Source organism: Opisthorchis viverrini (genome assembly GCF_000715545.1).
Source record: "Opisthorchis viverrini unplaced genomic scaffold opera_v5_15, whole genome shotgun sequence".
Taxonomy (NCBI): Eukaryota; Metazoa; Platyhelminthes; class Trematoda; order Opisthorchiida; family Opisthorchiidae; genus Opisthorchis; species Opisthorchis viverrini.
In genome coordinates, this window is record NW_008751671.1 from 1428092 (window position 1) to 1446666 (window position 18575).

General features: G+C 44.4%; 1 protein-coding gene across 1 annotated transcript in view; it reads right to left on the reverse strand.

The window, feature by feature from the left end:
• Positions 1 to 13815: 13815 nt before the first annotated feature.
• The window catches only part of T265_12789 (hypothetical protein), a gene marked incomplete at both ends in the record, with an annotated part of 36384 nt that continues 31624 nt past the window's right edge, over positions 13816 to 18575 (reverse strand). Inside the window, one exon of the mRNA XM_009165489.1 lies at positions 13816 to 13965. Coding sequence (XP_009163753.1) covers positions 13816 to 13965 — 150 coding nt within the window. The remainder of the gene's footprint in view (positions 13966 to 18575) is intronic.

An 18575-nucleotide genomic window follows, 5' to 3' on the forward strand; every position in this document is an offset into this window, starting at 1 on the left:
AAGAATTCTAATTCGGACCAAAGATTTCCATCGGGTGTTTGCTGTGCCTGAGCAGGTAAATTTTCGTACTTTCAAGGAAGGCTATGAGGGAGAGCTTCTTCGTTGTTGTGACGGAAGTGGTTGCTATTATGCTTCCAGATTGGTTGTGGCAGTTCAGTGTAATCACTACGAATCCTGAACAACCTCACAGCGGACGTCGTTTTTGAGTTGTTTAGAACGTGGATGGGTTAGCTTAGGTTTCAAAAAATAGGACGACGCGAAAAGAATTATTCCTATGCAGAGTAAGGACATTTTTAGTCCGGCCGGGGCTCCATACTGAACAAAAGCAGGAGCGGAAGACGGATATTCATCGAACATGGCGTTCGGAGCAACCGGTACTGAAAATGGAAGCTTTTGAAGACGGAAGAATGATATAAAATCAGCATCGTCTGTTGGGTTGGGTAAATTCAAAAGCATAAATTTCAACTGTAGAGAAAACGAAAGTTTATTGAAGCCGACGAAACCATTGGGGTCATTAATTGGGCAAGACCTGTTGACCTGGGAATTAGAGGAGGCTAAGATGACAAGCATACTGCTGGTAAATCGCAAACAATAGTAGAATGAGCCGGTACATGTGGATATCTATTCCATGAGTTTGCAGTACACTAAGAGAGCGTCGCAAGACGCAAAAGGGCCAAACGCATCAAGTGACCCGCTGGGACGAAGGTAAAGCGAGACAGTAGGTGTGTTTTGGGCAAGGTGGAAGATTGGCAAATGCGACGCGGAGCCAATAAGTCTGACTTCAGGGAAAAAGAATGATATCAGCATCGTCTTTTGGGTTGGGTAAATTCAAAAGCATAAAGTTCAACTGTAGAGAAAACGAAAGTTTATTGAAGCCGACGAAACCATTGGGGTCATTAATTGGGCAAGACCTGTTGACCTGGGAATTAGAGGAGGCTAAGATGACAAGCATACTGCTGGTAAATCGCAAACAATAGTAGAATGAGCCGGTACATGTGGATATCTATTCCATGAGTTTGCAGTACACTAAGAGAGCGTCGCAAGACGCAAAAGGGCCAAACGCATCAAGTGACCCGCTGGGACGAAGGTAAAGCGAGACAGTAGGTGTGTTTTGGGCAAGGTGGAAGATTGGCAAATGCGACGCGGAGCCAATAAGTCTGACTTCAGGGAAAGCTGCTAGGCTGCTAGCTGTATCAGGGCGCTACAGCTTCGTGAACGCAATTCACCGCGGGATCCGTCACCCTCTCCGCTTATCAAATTACTCAGCGAAATGCAACAATTTATTCCGTCTCTTTTTACTGCTGACTCTTTCCAGTCAAGCGAGGAAAGACGTACGCCCGGCGCAAGTCGACTGTGAATCATAAACTACAGGCCTCGCGCTGACCATGCATATCTCTTATTTTGGCTGAGTATCATGAATAATACAATCCACATTGATCCACGAAGCTAAGTCTGAGCAGTTTCAACCAACGGAGTAGGGTGTGTTCATGATTTACGGTGCTGTCTGACGTTGTTCATTCCATCCATTTACGGCATACATCTGTGACATGAATTCAGGTAAGATCCCCTGATGTCGGCTGTAGAATGTGCACTATTTAACGCCATCATTCATTGGTGGCCTTGCTGCCGGTAAACATGACTTACTACTTCTGAAGGAACATCAATCGGTCAATCCGAAAAAATTATCCTTCGGTATTAGGTAGTATACAGCCAATGACAAAATCCTGATGACAGCAGTTAGTTGAATGCCCTGAGTAATAGATATAACCTGAAGACATCGAGCTCTCGAAATCGAGTACAAGTCAACTTACGTTGGTGAGCGCCGATATCGTAATAATTAGTTTGAGTATAACTTCTCCGAATATCCACACACACGCTTCTTAATAATTTGTATGCGGATGCAAGTTCTTCGTAACTTTTGCAATGAATCGTCGCACATTAATCTGACTAAGAAAATACCAAAAAGCTACCCTCAATTTACCTTATCATTTTCTGGTAGGGTGGCATATTTCTTCACGCGCTGTATCTTTATCTGAGGTACTTTTCTACTTTGAAATATTGCTTACCAAAGAAATCACATACGCCAGGCAGTCCTAAGCGTGGATGTTTATACCTAAAGGCGTTGACCCTGGATACATCGTATTTTCTGAGGAATCGACTTCGTTTGCCGAATAAAGATCGGCCGGTTACTCATACCCAAATGGCTTCTAGTCTGGCAAGGTAGACACATCGCCAGAGTAATTTTGGCCTACTTGGACCTTTTATGCATCACTCACCTCTCACAACAACGCCCTAGAAGCAATCCGTGTGCCCTTATATATAATTCTGGTGGTCTGGCTACCCAAGAAGCTACTTCACCCGGTGAGTGTGGCAAACAAATAAAACTAAGTACACCAACTTGAGTATACAGTAATAAAGATGTTGGCCGGAGTCATCGAATAAATAATAATCCAGTCATGGTTATCCAGGGGTCTTCTTCTGAACGTCTACTACCTATGGATTTCAATGATTGTCCGAAATGTTATAATACCTAGCATCAGCACACGAGACCCGCAAATGACCACTGTAAGAGCGAGTGAAATCAGAAAAGGGAGTAAAAGCACGTGAAATTGTACAAGTGCACGTTTTTAGGTTTCCGCAATAAAAAAACGGTTATGCAATTGACAAAATACGTAATGCTATAATGTAAGCAAAAGAAAGACACAAAAAACCCGAATGTAAGCCTTCCGGAGCTAATTTAGTTCAAAATCTTAGTTTGGCATTGTTCAACCCTCTCCTATAAATTGGGTAACGGATTTTATCCTCGTGTTTCCGTGTGCAGTATCCAATAGTGTGGCAATCTTTATGGACCGTTGAACAAAAGCTGTGCCATCATTCGGATGGATTCCCATTATGTTTTACTAGGGCTGTCGCGTGGTGCGCGGCCGCGTCACTTGTGCTTCCCAACACGTATATGGCGATCTAGTCCAGGAATCCCTGGTTCACTGTCAATTGTATCCACCTTTTCCTTGCACCATCATCTTTTATTCAAACTGCAGAATCGGCCTCAATACCTGTCGTGTCACATCCTCTTTGAACAAACGTCGCATCGTTGATGAGGCTATGTGAGCATATGCCACCGAGCTGACGGAGGCGACCGCCAGTGTGACCCATCACGCTTATGTCATGGAGAGCGTTTTCAACACCCTTCGAATGGACCACGACAACGCAGTAACCAGTAAACTAAAGCAGCAGACAATCAGGACGACTGTATATGTTCATATTGAAACGGCCAGTCGGAGTTCAATCGTTCTATCTATGGCATCACTCTCTCCACGAGTAAACAGTCACCAAATCACGGAATTCGTTCATGGGTCTATCCCCGCCGTAATCAAGTGGAAGTTTCTACCGACTGGTTCTCCAAAAGAAACTATCTTAACCTCCACACGGATGCTAATTCTGACTTGCACACATACTTCAAAGCAACCTACCTGACACAGCTCCTCTGCGAGCTTCAACTATACGTAGCCTTCCTCTTACCGAAATCTCGGCAACAGGTAGCTATTGCTCTCGCAGATGAAAGTAAGCTGCCTGAGGTATTTTCAGTGGGTTCTAGAGTGAGCGTTTTCTCTGCCCAATGTGCTGTTATTGGTCTCCAAAAGGTTCCTTCAGCAAACGTTCGTTCCTCTTGTGGCCGCAAGGTTTTGGGTCTTACCCCGTGTGTTTTCCAAAGCGTTTGAATTGCGCTCTGCCGCTGTTCGACCGACATGACGGCTAGCCACAAACAGCACATTTAAAATGACTTCTTATCGTATCGATCGTCAACATGGGTACATAACTTCCCTCATACGTGAGGGGGATTAGGCGGAAATAAACCTCTTCTGGTTTGTCGGGTGAAGATTTCACCTCGGTTGGTGATGGAATGTTTACACTCAAACTGCCAGGATTGGCAACCAAATCCACAGCCAAGCAGCACACTCAGGCTACCTATCATCCTTCGTCACCTTCTTCGCATGTGGAGTTTTCCCCTATTGTATTCCCAGTCTTCAGCGACATTTTTGTAGACTTTTCTCTACGGTTTTGAGATACCAGCTTCGCCTCCTGGATCACTCTCAACAAGGATGACCTGGTGGAACCAGCTTAAGAAGCGACATATGGAGGGATGCTGTGGCACTAAAGTGACCCAAATAATTACATAATTAGGCGTCCATGCTTTTATGCTACCTACTTATCGCTTCTTGCTGTTCAATGTGATAAATGTTCGACCGAGTTTTGTATCAGTGATTGTGTGGCAAGGACGGCCATTTGACGCGGGAGCCAAATTTTGTTGATAAACGCCACTTCCATCCGTGCTTGCGATAGCCCAAATTTCTTGTAAGTGGTCAATAAGGGCCGCAGATAGACTTTCTGCAATAAGTTGCGGTTAAAGGGAATCCATGCAATGGGCTTTGGTTCTTGTGAGCCAAGGGTGGTTTGCCCTTGAGTTTGAAGCGGTTTTACGTAAACTCCGGTCATATGGCAATCTGATTACCTTCAACAGCATCGTACCGGTATTCCCTTAACAGGCCTGGTATACAAGCTGAGGTGCGATTGTACTTCCTCCTTTAGTAACGGCTACAATGTATGAAGGCAGTGAATCATGTCCCAAATCTCTGAAGAAAAATTGTGAAATTGCAGTTATCATAGATCAAGCAACTTGGGTAGATTTCGCACCTGTTATTGTCCCAAAATAAGAGTTCCTGATATAACTACAAATACGCAACACTTGAGCAAGTGCGCGTGATAAAGAGGTTTACAACCTAATCGAACTTGCTCCCATTTTTCACGAACCCGCCCATTTGAGTGTCATATGCATTGGTTGCCTCACGGTAATGCTGTTGGTTAATGAGCTTGGACTCTCTTGAGTCTCCGACGGGAAAAGAGGAGGACTATATAGGCCGCTGGGGCGCGTTTATTTTTGTTCTATCTGCTGATTCGCCTGCCTGTGGTATCTGCTGCTGATCCGCTGCAGTGCCCAGTGTTGGGGAGAAAAGACTCACAGAAGGGAACACAATAGCTATATTCCAACAAAGTGGGTGCGAGAGCTCGAGTGCGTGCGAGTGCGAAAATTACAACGGCCTCGAGCTTTTTATTGGAAGGACACTTTCTGAACTTGGTCCGATGCTGACGCACGTGGTCTGGCTTTAGTGTGAGGCAGCGACGTGCCGCATATTGCGGGGGCGTTGTCTGACCTTGATCAACGCCGACTCGCGCTGTCTGGGTTTGATGCAAGGCTGTCACGCGCTGCAAATTGAGAAGGCGTTGTCTGTCTGTCAGCACCTAGCGGAGCTGAGAGTCTCCGTAGATTTCGGGCGTTCAGTGGTTGCTTTCAGGAAGCTGACCTTCCTGATAATTTTGGATCAATTAGTCTAGTACAACCCCATGTCTGTGGAGGCTCACTTGATCAAGCGTGCACCAACTCCACACATGTTACAGCTACAAACAAAAGCGATAACCAGGGAAACTAAAGAAAATACGGGTATTTGGACAAATAAGACTCTAAAAGGAAGAGAAATAACGCGATTCTATCACTTATGTGGCGTTTAACTTTAGACCAACTACACAACGTGAAATTTAGCTGCAGTAGTAAGGTGAGCTAAGGGTGAAACAGTAGGAGTTGTGCATCGTAGATGGTAACATTACTGGTCGGATGATGGGTTCATAATCAAGATACCGAATCCGTAGCGGGCGAGAGAACCACCTACATGATGGTCACCTGAATAGGGGAATTCTTGTTCGCATTAATTTCAACCCGTACAAGGTGAGAAATTGGTGCCATGTGCACGAACACAAAGGCAGATTTAGGAGCACTGAAGACAGCATCGGTAATTAACGTTGGCACGCTGGGTAATTTGCTTGCAAACATTTCATGACCAGTCGAGGTGATATCATCAGTCCATTTTTGTTGAGCGTAGTGGCGCATAGCAACGGGCGGGCGGTTGTGGGTTGAGTAGTGTTGTGTGTTAATATACGTGCTGCTGGCCCGGACTGACTTTTGATCACGATTAGTCGTTCGGTTCCGGCGTTTCCATTGGTTGCTGCCCTAAGTCACAGTAGTGTAGCCTGAAGGTAGCGATGCCTGACACCGCTGTCATTTTTCGTTCTTTTCATGTATTACACAGCTTCAAAGCTAGGATTAATGAGCTTAGAGATGTGGTTCATTCGGATAAAGAAGTTTTGCCTGCCTGGTTTGAGAGCATGGCACATTGTGAGGAAGTGAGCGAGTTTGAAGTCTATGACACCGGCATCATAATTCTGAACCACGGGTAATGGTCGTATCCCAGAAGACTAGTAAGCGTTCCACTTATGCGTTTTCGACCGGAAGGTGCGACATCTCATTTGGGCAGGTTTGCGCTTAGGGAGACGAAGGAAAATTCTGTTTATTAACCGAGTTCATATTTGTTAACTGCCATATATTGTTAGATGTGTGGGCACCAGGTGGGTTTTTTTCTGCCGTAAGATCCATCCCTTCCTCAACTCGGTGTAGCGATGGCAACCAGTGTGCGTCTTTCACGCAGACTGGGCAAACGGGTTTCTGGTCATTTCCATTAGGTTGCTTTTTACTGATTATCTTCCCATGTATTTTCCAGGTACAGCTGCGGAACACATGTTTGATGATTCTATAGTTTGCTTGAAATCGGTCATAGGAGAATTATGTTTTCAAACAGATGGCTTCATATGTCCTGACGATGCAAGCGTCACGGCAGCCAAGGCATCGAGGTCTTGGGTTGAAGACAAGCTTGCGTAGATGAGAAAAGAGGGCATGATTTTCCTGTTTCTTACATACCTCCAGGATGGTCCCGAAACGTAGTGCTTCTTGGACGACATAAGATCGCCTCTAGCAGCATATGTTTAGTGATGTATGCAGGAGCCATGCAGCCTACATGTGGCTGCATCCCAGCTGCTTCACTTCAAAGTCACTACTCGTAAACCAAAACTTCGATACACATTCGACGAAAATAAATGGCATTCATGCCGAAGATTCCAGGATACAGGTGCACCGTAGACTTGGCCTGTAAAATCACCAATGCGTGCAAGCCATCCCCGTCAAACACGTAACAAGCACGGTGGTCGTTGGCTTGTTCGCTGAGCTGGGCAATTTGATTGCAAACGTGTCATCACCAATCGAGGTGACATCATCAGTGCGTTATTGTGGAGCGTAGTAGTGCGTAGCGGTGGGTTGGTGGTTGTGTGTAACAAGCACGCCTAGGAGGCATGAGGGAACGTTGATTCTCTAAAGGCAGGGGTTCACAGAAATCTATGTAGACGATAACTGAAAGAACTCTTTCAAGCCAAAACTGAGTTACCATGGTCCAACACCAACGATCGCGACATGAATAAATAAGCGCTTCAGGCAATGTTCACTAAATGCATCAACAATTGCTCTCATTCTTCTGGGTTTTCAAGTGATCGGTAAACCTTCCTTTATGTCCATACAATCCTTTGAGTTAAAAAGTGAACGTTAAAAGTGAATTTGCTCTCATCCTCTGGGTTTTCAAGTGATCGGTAAACCTTCCTTTATGTCCATACAATCCTTTGAGTTAAAAAGTGAACGTTAAAAGTGAATGTAAAATCGGTGACCAGCTCTGGCAGAACCACAGGTACTATCGTTAATCCGTTGGCTGCGTCCATAGACCCGTTAATATAAGTCAGAGTTAAGGTGCTCGATTAAAATGCCGGTTCCTGTCCCTACTGAACACAATTCGCATGATATATGACCTTTGAATTGTGCTTTTCGGTCTCTATCGAACGACCAACTGTGTCACAACAAGTGATCGATGCTGAGCGAAAACAGTGAACACACCAGCAATGACTGCTGAATGTGGGCTCCTCTAATTACTCACTTCTTCGTTATCAACATCAACCTTTTGTGATCCGTCACATTGAGGGACAACATGGACGACTGCACTTGTTACAAGCAAGGTATGTTAAACTACTGGGAACTGCACACTATCTGCCATCATTACAGTTGGAAACCTGTTAGAGATGTAAATTTTTATCAAGTACAACCCTATTATATTTCTGTGCTTCGTTCAACAGGGTCAATCATAAACCTCAAATCCACCATGTTACCATTTTCGAATGTTCCCGCCAAATACATTTCAGCCAATCAGAATGGGGATAATGCCGAAAGACACTGGATCAACATCCGCTATCAAGTACTATTATATTTCTGTGCTTCGTTCAACAGGGTCAATCATAAACCTCAAATCCACCATGTTACCATTTTCGAATGTTCCCGCCAAATACATTTCAGCCAATCAGAATGGGGATAATGCCGAAAGACACTGGATCAACATCCGCTTCTCTCGTACTCCGATCGAAGTTAGAGTAACCTATGTCCTTGACCCTTCCGAATTTCGGCTTTCATGCAAGCTCGTGAAACAAAAAGCCGATGGGAGTGGCTATTGCCCAGATTCTTCTCTGACAACACAGTCCTACACAAAAATGGGCGTAATACTTGCTCCGGAGTTGGAGAAAGCTATAAATAGCTAGTTACATTGAAGAGCTTTTTAGGAATCGAGCACAAATTGGTGAGAGATTTTACTGGTGGGTTAAACGCTTCATTTTGCTGTAAGAGGAGCGTCTAACACATAGTTGGCTTGACCTTTCATAGTGGTGGTGTTTGTTCNCAACACAGTCCTACACAAAAATGGGCGTAATACTTGCTCCGGAGTTGGAGAAAGCTATAAATAGCTAGTTACATTGAAGAGCTTTTTAGGAATCGAGCACAAATTGGTGAGAGATTTTACTGGTGGGTTAAACGCTTCATTTTGCTGTAAGAGGAGCGTCTAACACATAGTTGGCTTGACCTTTCATAGTGGTGGTGTTCGATGGGGGCCTCCTTTAAGATCGGAAGAAATTGCTAGAATTCAAAGCAGCCCGTATAACAGGGTGTTTTTCACATCAGAGGACTCTGTACAAAGATGACTGCAATGTTATTAGTATGTTATTCCTGTTATTGTAACTAGCTGCTTCTTAGGTACAACTCCTTCTTAGGTATTAAGAACAGTGAATCCCATTGAGAAGGAAAACCGATTCGTCCGACAAAAGTAACTTGTTCGCGGGAGGAATTCTGCATAAGGGAAGCTTAATCGTAATGTCAAATCTACAGTAGCCACCACTGAAGCTGGGTTTGTTCATTCGGTTGTTCATCTGTTTTTGAGCTAGGGGCATGCTTCAGACAGAGGAACCCACGAACAAATGGGTCGAGATTTGCGCTGAGTACCACCAAAATGGTATTTATAAGGTTCGGTGGATCGCTTGCGGGCCTGGTATTAAGTTTTACGTAGTTTATCAATGAACTGCTATTCACGCTCCAATCGTAATTTTGAAAACTCAAGCAAGCAATTGCCATCGACATATCATCGAAACCTGCATTCAGGCTGAACTAATTCCCTATGGGATTCTCCACACAGAAAACACCATGACTTCGGTAAAATCGATTTCTGTTTGTTCCCAGTGGTTCGCGTTTGTAGGAGTTGGGTACCAAATAACCCCAATTTTGCGGCGTCATCGCTGGCCGACTTCCGTTCTCTAGCCAGAATTTTCGGTCGTAGATCAGTGCGGCGAGGAGAAATCTCCACTGGCATGAGGATCGCTGTCTTCTTAGTAATGGGCGACCACAGCCTCTCTGTACTATTGGTCTGTTTTATTCCAACCTGGACAAAAGCGATTCAAAGAAAATTTAATTATCACCAAAATATTGGGCTGGTAATACCGCTGATCAGGATCACTATTCGTTTTTTATTCTAATGTATTGCATTTGAAACCGCTTTGAAGCTCATGGGTAACACGATGTTTGGCCTTGCTACTTTTGTTACTCGTGGATAGGGCTCGAGATAGCTCCGTGATTAGGGTGCGCATTTACTGACTGAAGGGTCCATGGTTCAAAACCAACCTCAGCATCTCGACTGATCCTGTCTAGGATTGGGCAACCTGGAAGTATCTTAGCTCTTGTGCGGCATGGCAACTAGGCCCCGCAAGTGTTATAGCTGAACGACTATCATTATTTACTCGTGGGTAATGAACACCTTGGGAAGAAAATCAGGTAAGATTCGCTACTACGCAGTGTCCACAACATCATCGAGAACAACTGCTTTCACTGTACACTGAAATATTACGCTTTAGATTACATAGCTGACACCAAAATTGCGTATGCTTTTAAGAACATTAGCATGAAGTTCGGTGCGATTTACGTCTAAAAGATTTTGGGTTGCGTGGAACAGTTGATTGCTCCTACATACAGTTTTATCACTGAAACTATTTCGATGGACAGCAAATTACTACGAGTGTTGGATCATTTCCCAATAGATGGTGAAATAATTTCACACATACGTGTGCAACAAACATACATCACAACTGAGAAACGCTTCATCGTCATGTAATATCCGAGGTTTCCAAAACCGAAAGGGTTTTTAATATTATTTACCATATTAATCCGGGGAGATCTGGTAATTCTGTTTGGAACTGTGAAACCGTGTGATTTGAACTTGTACGGCTAACGATTTATTCCACGAATGAAGCTTCTACAGCCCGTAGAATCGCGAAGGTTTGTTTTCTTTGAGATTCAAGAACATAGTCAGACTGACCGAGTTCCCCTTTGATAGTTCTCAGTTGTAGACACTTGAGGTTTTGCTTTGTCGAGCACGGTATTCCATTTGTCGTTCGCTATGAGTTCATTGTTAAGATACTCAAGAGCCCTGGCCTCATAGTCTTTCGTCTCTGGTTATTCGGTGACATCCCATCCATGAGATTTGTTATACGGATGACTTGATTTTCCGTGGCGCTCAGGTTTCAGCGCGCTTCTCGTGGTTTGCTATATTTGTACTTATGAATCTAGTTTTATTTGCCTAGAGCCGACTTCATTTCTGGGTACATGCCTTTAGTGGCTCCCGCTGATGAACAAAGCAAACAAGATCTGTTCTGATGACGCCAGTGAAACCAATGCAGTGACAGCGGTGCTGCAGTGGAAGTTGTCGAGTAGCTTTCACAAAAAGGCTATTAGGCGGCTCAAAAACAAGAAGACAACAAGAAAGTAGGACTATTCTATCGACCGTACGGATTCGATATCGTCAGTAGACTTTTAAAAAAGTCGGTGCGATTTTAACGCACTATTTACAGACAATACAAAAAACACCTGTTCGGCCCCAAGGATATCATTTCTGCAGGTGGCCACACTTTTTAGGATTCGTTGCACGAACCGTAACACTACTTGCGTCAGACGAATAGGTAACTGACAGTGCACATTACCGAAGACAAAACGTCTCAAAACGCGTCTCAGTACAATGACAATTGGAGATTCAAACACCGATCTATATCTCTGGCGGATAATCACACGGTCTTGATTGATCAAGCTCAAACAAGACTTTTGGTAAATGCAGAATGACGCTGTGCGGAGTCTGGCGATTCACACCCGATCTGTGTGCGTTGTCTGTCTGATCAGCACAAGTCAATAATCGTGTCGCCTCAATCCACAGACGTGTACTCTTGACTACTCCGATGACGTCCTCGTAACCTTAGCTACCAATTCGGATTCATTTTACTGTTTAGTGTAAATCAGACTACTCAACTCTCGAAGAATATCACTTGCGGTGGCTGAAATGTCGCGCAACAAGCATCAGTATACTAATGTCATAAGGCTATTATGATGTATCGTTTATGAGGCAGTGCAAACCGATACGCCAATGAACTAACTGAATTAACCGAAAACACTTACTACGCTAATGAATGAGTGACTCACGGACTCATCATCGGAGATACAGAGGGAATACGGTTTCACTAACAGCTCGTATAACCTGTGCTGTGAGAAGCCTTTTTGTAGTGGTCCAGTACGGGGAGATTATCGTATTTCTAGACGGAGCCGATCTTGAGTGATAGTCCCTCTGGAGAGGACAGTGTTAAGTGACCGCCCCTCTGAGGAGCTGGACAATGAAATGCGTTTTCAGTGAGTGTTGCTCACTTCAAGAGGGGAACAAGGGTTGGTGCCATACACTGATTAAACAATGAATTACAAACTCAGCTGCGGCTTACGGGGGCCGACAAAACAACCCTCAAAATTAGGTACCACACCTTTGTGTGCATTCCGAAGGATTGCACGTCACTGCTATCTCTTGCCGAGTACGGATTTCGCAGGCCGATTTATCCATACAGAGCAGACAATGCTACGGAAAATGAGCGAATGCTATTGCAGTACATCTAGAATAGATTGACGAACTGTTTCTACGTCCGAAGCCGATTCGAAAATCCCCTGAACCAAGCAACGATTTCTGTGAAAGGATTTACAAATATACTAAGAACAATCGTTAGCCCAAATCTCAGTAAGCGGCGCATTATCATGCGTTGTGCAAAGACCGATGGACCTTCTAACCAATAAGTTCTGTTTGACAAAGTACGGAACTTTCAAAAGGGCGAAACAGGCGGTCTTTATAAGATCAGTACGTTGGAAGCGTTATCAAGAAAAGGCGTAACAACGGTAGTCTTAACGTTTTATTGCACTACCGAAACTTGAGGACTGTATAATAGCTAGACCGTGATGGCGGTCAAAGATACTACATGAACAAGTTAAGCTGTTCTTGGTGAGTGGACTTTTTGCAGGTTCACCTACTGCATGCGGTTGAACCCGTAGTGAATTTCACCAGGTTCAGTAGTTGCTTGACAGGAAGGAGCTTCAGTTACTCAGTGAGTTGAGTAGTAGCATCTGAGTTGATTTGTGTCGCCCTTATAACTTCCAGACCAATTTTCAAAGCATCCTCTACTTTGCTAGCGATGTTGCAATGCAAAGAAAATACCGGCTGATGATAGAACATAAGGAAATCTGATACAACTAGGATATGATATTCGGGCATCAGCTTAATATACCGGATTTCGCAGAATAGGCTTCACTTCCTTCGCAAAGAGAATAAAGTTCTAAATCTGTGGCACCTGAAATCCATTTCATTTTGAAAGACCTAGTGTTTGTATCACAGCTCTGCTAGCACTCAAGACATTGTTTATAAGAGTCAGCAACTGATGCACGAATACTGATGAAAGGCAGCTTACAAAAGATGAATAAGATCCAAATAAGGAGAACTGGGTAGGAATCTTGATTGGTGCTGCCATCGCTGAGGGTAAATTTGACACTTATCACACTTTGTAACTTCTGGTTTGAAATCAGTGCTACGTTGAATGAGACGCTTTCCCAACAAATTAGATCGTTAAGGTATTATTGTACTGGCGTCCAAAAGCATCACGAAACAAATGAATGTGCTGCGTTTATGTTAAATCATTGGGGCGATGGCTTCCAAGGATTTTAGAGTAAATTAAACTTTCAGCAATAGGAAGTCCTACAGACATACGGTGCAGAACGTCACGAGAGTCTTCTCTTCGGAAGGTAATTGTTGGAGGGGATCATTGTACACGGTCAAACACAAGACTGAAGAATACCACGATCTTACCCACTGTTTACTCCCCTGACAACCGTTCGAAAATCACACACACAGGACACGGTAAATTGGTGTGTACCATTTACACTATAATGGCAGTCACAAGTGAACACAGAGGAATGATAAGTAGTAGCCTGTAGTGCTCATCGTACGTTGGCTTACGGGGCAACGGCAAATGGGTGTGTTAGCTACCAGGCAGACGCAACGATAGGCGAGAATGAGAGACAAAAGCAAAGAACAAAACACAGGGGCTACCAGCTCAGTGAGCGGATAGAAAAGAGGACAACAGAGTACAGCCACTCGATATGAAAGAAAATCAAATTGGGCTCCCGAGAAACGATGACATTGAGAAGGTTGTGGGACAACCGGCTCATTAATCGATTTTGATGGCCGAATAAATATGTCGTAGAAAGACAAATGTCGCTGTAAACCCGATAGCTCCTGTCAGAACCCAGAAGACCAGAACCATAAGCACTGTATATCCGAAGTAGACGACCGTCGGTACAAACTGAGTGATATCCAACTGGAATGTTACAAAAAAGCAAAAAAGGAATGAATAGAGTACTATTATGATTACGGACGAAAATGTAACACTATAAAAATACTGGTGCCTTACTCAAGCATGTGTATGTGACTATATCTATCAATACAGGTCGTTCCCGTGTGTGGGTTGGAAAAAAATACCGGGCCGTTGAACCCAGTTCAGAATCTCTTGCTTAAACACTTAAGCACAAAGTAGTGGTGACTAGCTCAGACAACACTTTAGAAAAATTACTAGTCATTAGTTTTCTGGATTTCCTCCGCTTCTGTTCAGCTTGAAACTTAGAGGCCTTCATCACCCATCCTTCAAACACCATTTCACTGGATTCTACTGATCTACCACCGAAAGCAAAGTTTTCACACAATTTCTACTACATTATTCCTTTGGATTCCACTACACACAATCAAGGTTATTGGAAGGCCCGTCATTACTGCGTATGATGCCCCCAGTATGTCTCCCATGTTCTCTACGGTGCTTATGCCCATAGCTTCGTGAATAGACAGTACGGACCGAAAAAACACTATATCGAAATATCACCTTCATGTTTGGAGAACAACAGCCCATTGTAGGAGTCAGACGTGATACCTACATTAGGTTTGAATACGACTGTGAGAAGCCAACAAACTCATATCTTTTCTGATCTTTTTCAGTTAGTCCCCGTGATTTCTCGCATTCCGCATCTTCATAATGCCATTTGGGTTCTGTTAGCTTACCATTGTGAGAACCAACTAATAAATTTGTCAAATGTTGCGTTACCCCAACGACTCAAACAGACCGTGTTCACCTAACGGAGGAACAGAGGATTAAACTACAAGATAATCCGCATTGCGAATTCGGTTGGCGTGAATTTTCTTATCCTCTTCTATTTCGTGCGAATAGTGAAGGAAGTTATCACCTACTATCTGGATCGCACTTTTTGCCACTATTGTATAGCACCTTCATTCGCGATTCCATAAGAACTGATCATTAGCCTCAAGAAAGAACCAGGGTTTCTTTGTGTTTGTCTTTCAAAATCATCGGGACGTGCCCGATGCTCGAATCCAGGCTTACGGACCTACTTCATGTGCGCAGTGTTTAGCATTTGGTTATTTACGGCCTTTACTATGTTCGCAATGAAGTACAGACTTGGGTATAAATTGTCATTTTCTCAGTATTTAACATACAGCACTGGACCAGAAGGTCGCTCACCAAAATAGCTGATTACCTGAATTCAAGTGCCATTATTCCTGCATGTTTTCAGGCACATATGATTTCTCTATCCATCAGTGATAACGAGGAATCATGTTTTAATGAACTGCCGTTACTCATATCGAGACCACAGATTACCAAACAGTGGTAGTCACGGTGAAGAAGACTGCACTTGTGAACTTAAGGAAGCACATGAGGAACCCATTAGCATCATTCGTGTTAAATGCAGCTCAAAGGCAGTTATCAATAGAATCAGAGGGGACGGGGTTAGTAGCGTTTCGTATTTGGTCCTTCGGGAGTTTTACGTACAACCGATCAAAACAAATACTACATTTAGTGAACAGTTGCCTTGAACGATATACGCTGTAAGTGCGCTGAATTGGTATTGGGAAAGTTAACATTGTTCAGTGGCTTCACAAGCTTTCCGTGCCATCTTAAGAGAGCGAGTACACATGCTCTCACCCAAGAACCTGTGTGTGCCCGACAATCCGCTCTGCACTGACTTGGCAAGAGAGACTGTAATGTACAGTCGGGCAAATTACCGAGGTATGCAAATGGTCATACCGTGATCAGGCTGTCTAAAAAACTGTGACAAGTAATTTGGCTTATCGTTATTCCACTTTGACTGCACTCTGTCGTTACTTGAGTAACCACGCAATAAATGTGATTCACTCAGGCTCAGCGAACACGTGCAATTAGCTTGCAGCTCAATCTCCGGCTCTAATCACTTTTAAAAGATCACCCACACGGCAGCTGTTATGAAGAGCCGTAAGATTCACTCTTTATCCGAAATTATTTCTACCGCTACTCCCAAGTGATCGTAAAACCTCGGCACGTTCGTACATTACTATTCGCGGTGGATTGGCCCGGGGAAATCCCAACAGACATCTACTGCCTTTTCAGTTCGTCCAAAGGTGCGACGTGACATTTGATGGCCTATTGTATCACAACGCGGAGTTACCACACCATCCCCATTAAGCTCCGCTGTGTTATATGCATTTCGGACACATGGGAGTCGATTGTTTGTTGCTGACTAGAGTTATCGAATGACGCAATGAGCACCTCATACGATTCTGGAAAACGGGGAGAGAAACCACAAGTGTTTTCCAAAAGGAACGCAAGTCAGTTAGTGATCCTCACTATCGGTAATTGATGGTGATGTGGTCAATTTGGGTTCGTGGCTGGCACGCTGTTGGGGGACATCATATGGGCAGATGAATTCGGTTATTTCGGAAGTTAGTACTGCATAGAAACGGTCTGTGGTCAGCTGAAGCTCTTTCGCCACTGTCCTTACGTGCTAAGGCCAATCCAAGTCGATCATGTAATGAGTCTCAGATGCACAGATTCACTTGTGAATTCAAATCTCCGGCAGCCACAGCAGTACCTTGGCTTTTAGTCCACCGAAACAGAGCACTTAAGGCGAAATAGAAGCTGTATTTGATGATGTTAGGGCCACAGTCCGTTGGAGGCGTAAGTTGACACAACAAACAACCATCAACGATTGTGAGACTCCTTCAAGAACGCTGTCAGACAAACTGCGCAGAAGTAAGTTCCGACAAGCATCCAGCCAAAGAATTCTTCTCCCAGTTTACTTCAGGATACGGATCCTGAACAACTTGTAGCAGCGGCCTCTGGATCACTAAAGGTGCGCATCCGGAAGTGAGTGGAGAGCGAGGGGTAGTCAACGATTGTGCTGAGATCTTGAGTACGGGTTGCTGATACACAGCACGTAACGATGTTGAGTACGTCTAGTGTGGGAGGAAGTGTAGCTTGTTATCCTATTTGCTTAGCTTTCACGATCTCAAGGGGGTTGTAACTTTGTCGACCGTCAAAATCTTTCGCAGAGTTTGGTGATCAAAGTTGTCTCTCCTAAATCTATAGCGCGAAATCCAGTGGGCACATACGAGTATTCAGCAAGCCTACGCATGCGTTCACCACGTCCAGTGGTGAGACAACGTTCGAATTCGTTATACACACGCTGCATCAAACGTCCCTGTCGGCTTAAGAAAACTCGGGCACCGAAACGCTCCCCGGATGGCATTATTCTAATCGGCCAAACCGAAAGGTGTCTGCTTGAATAATTGCTAGTTGATAGTCACTGCTATGCACGTCCTTTTTAACGTCTGTGAAGGTGTCCCGCAAACGCGGATAATCACTGTCTGTTCATCGTATCTCTTTAAGCCCCCAAATACTGTAGCTCTGATGCTCATAAAGACAGCTTTTACGACGCTTTGATCGCATTGTTGTGGCGGCTAAAGAGCTAAGATATTCCTGTGATTGCTGGATATCTGAACGAGCAAACAGGTAGAATCAATGCTGCTGATGCTCAATTTGGTGGTCGTCCTGGACGGATATCGAGACGCATGGACAAGGGCGAATGCCTGTTGCAGATACGCGCTTACCACAGACCATTTCTGTACAGTAATGGATTCCGAAACAACCAAAGCGGCTTGGACACACGGGATACAGCCTCCATTACACATAGACAACACCGCGTTGGCCACTCGTTCTGGAACACTCACATGAATCCGGATAACGCGCCTGTTCGTTGCTGCGCTTTTCCGGGCGTGCAAGAATCTCTCGAATCCTGATGTGAAACAAGATTAACCGAACCACCTACTGAAGTCCATTACGGACAAAGGACGCGTGCATCTGGGCTGTATTGTTGTACGACTATGAGACTGGGCCCCTTCGGTAGGAGGATCTGAGACAACTTTAGTTCCTAGACGACTGACGTCTCAAAATCATGGCTGGAATCAACCGGAACCAGCGAATTCACAATGAGGTGGTCAGGGAAGCGATTTCTGGTGAAGCAAAGAATGGATCCAGCACTGCAAGCCGAGGTGTTTGGGCCATGTGTTACGCGTGGCGAGTTACCGTCTGTCAAGACAACCGCTGTTTTCCGTGCCTAATTTGGAGTGGCGGAAACCTAGGGGTGGACAGAATTTCACGTGGCAGAAGGGAATGAAGGATATTACGAGAAGTGTGTGCTATTGGTGGTGGTCGGCTTCCAGGATGGGGGCCACGTGACCTTCCCAGTGCTCGGTTGGAGACGACATGGCTACTAACAATGTCGGTGACGTTTACGCTGTCTCTGTCTAGATTGTAACTGAACGCTAGAGGTGTAGGTACCTCAGATATTTGTTGTAGGCTAGCAGTAGGTCCTCCTTCCTATCCAATTCCTTGTTTCCATCATAAGGCTTTATCTTAATAATAAGTAATAATAATAGATTGATATTTTTGTACGAGAGTGAAGAACCTGTTCTCACGTGGTGTTGGTGCCAATGACGTTGATGTGCGCAAGGTGTGGACAAGTAAAGCGGGGGACTGGGGTAGTGATAAACCAGGAAGCCCTTCATTGCACTCAAAAATACAGGATCATGACGTGTGTCTTTTTATTGCGT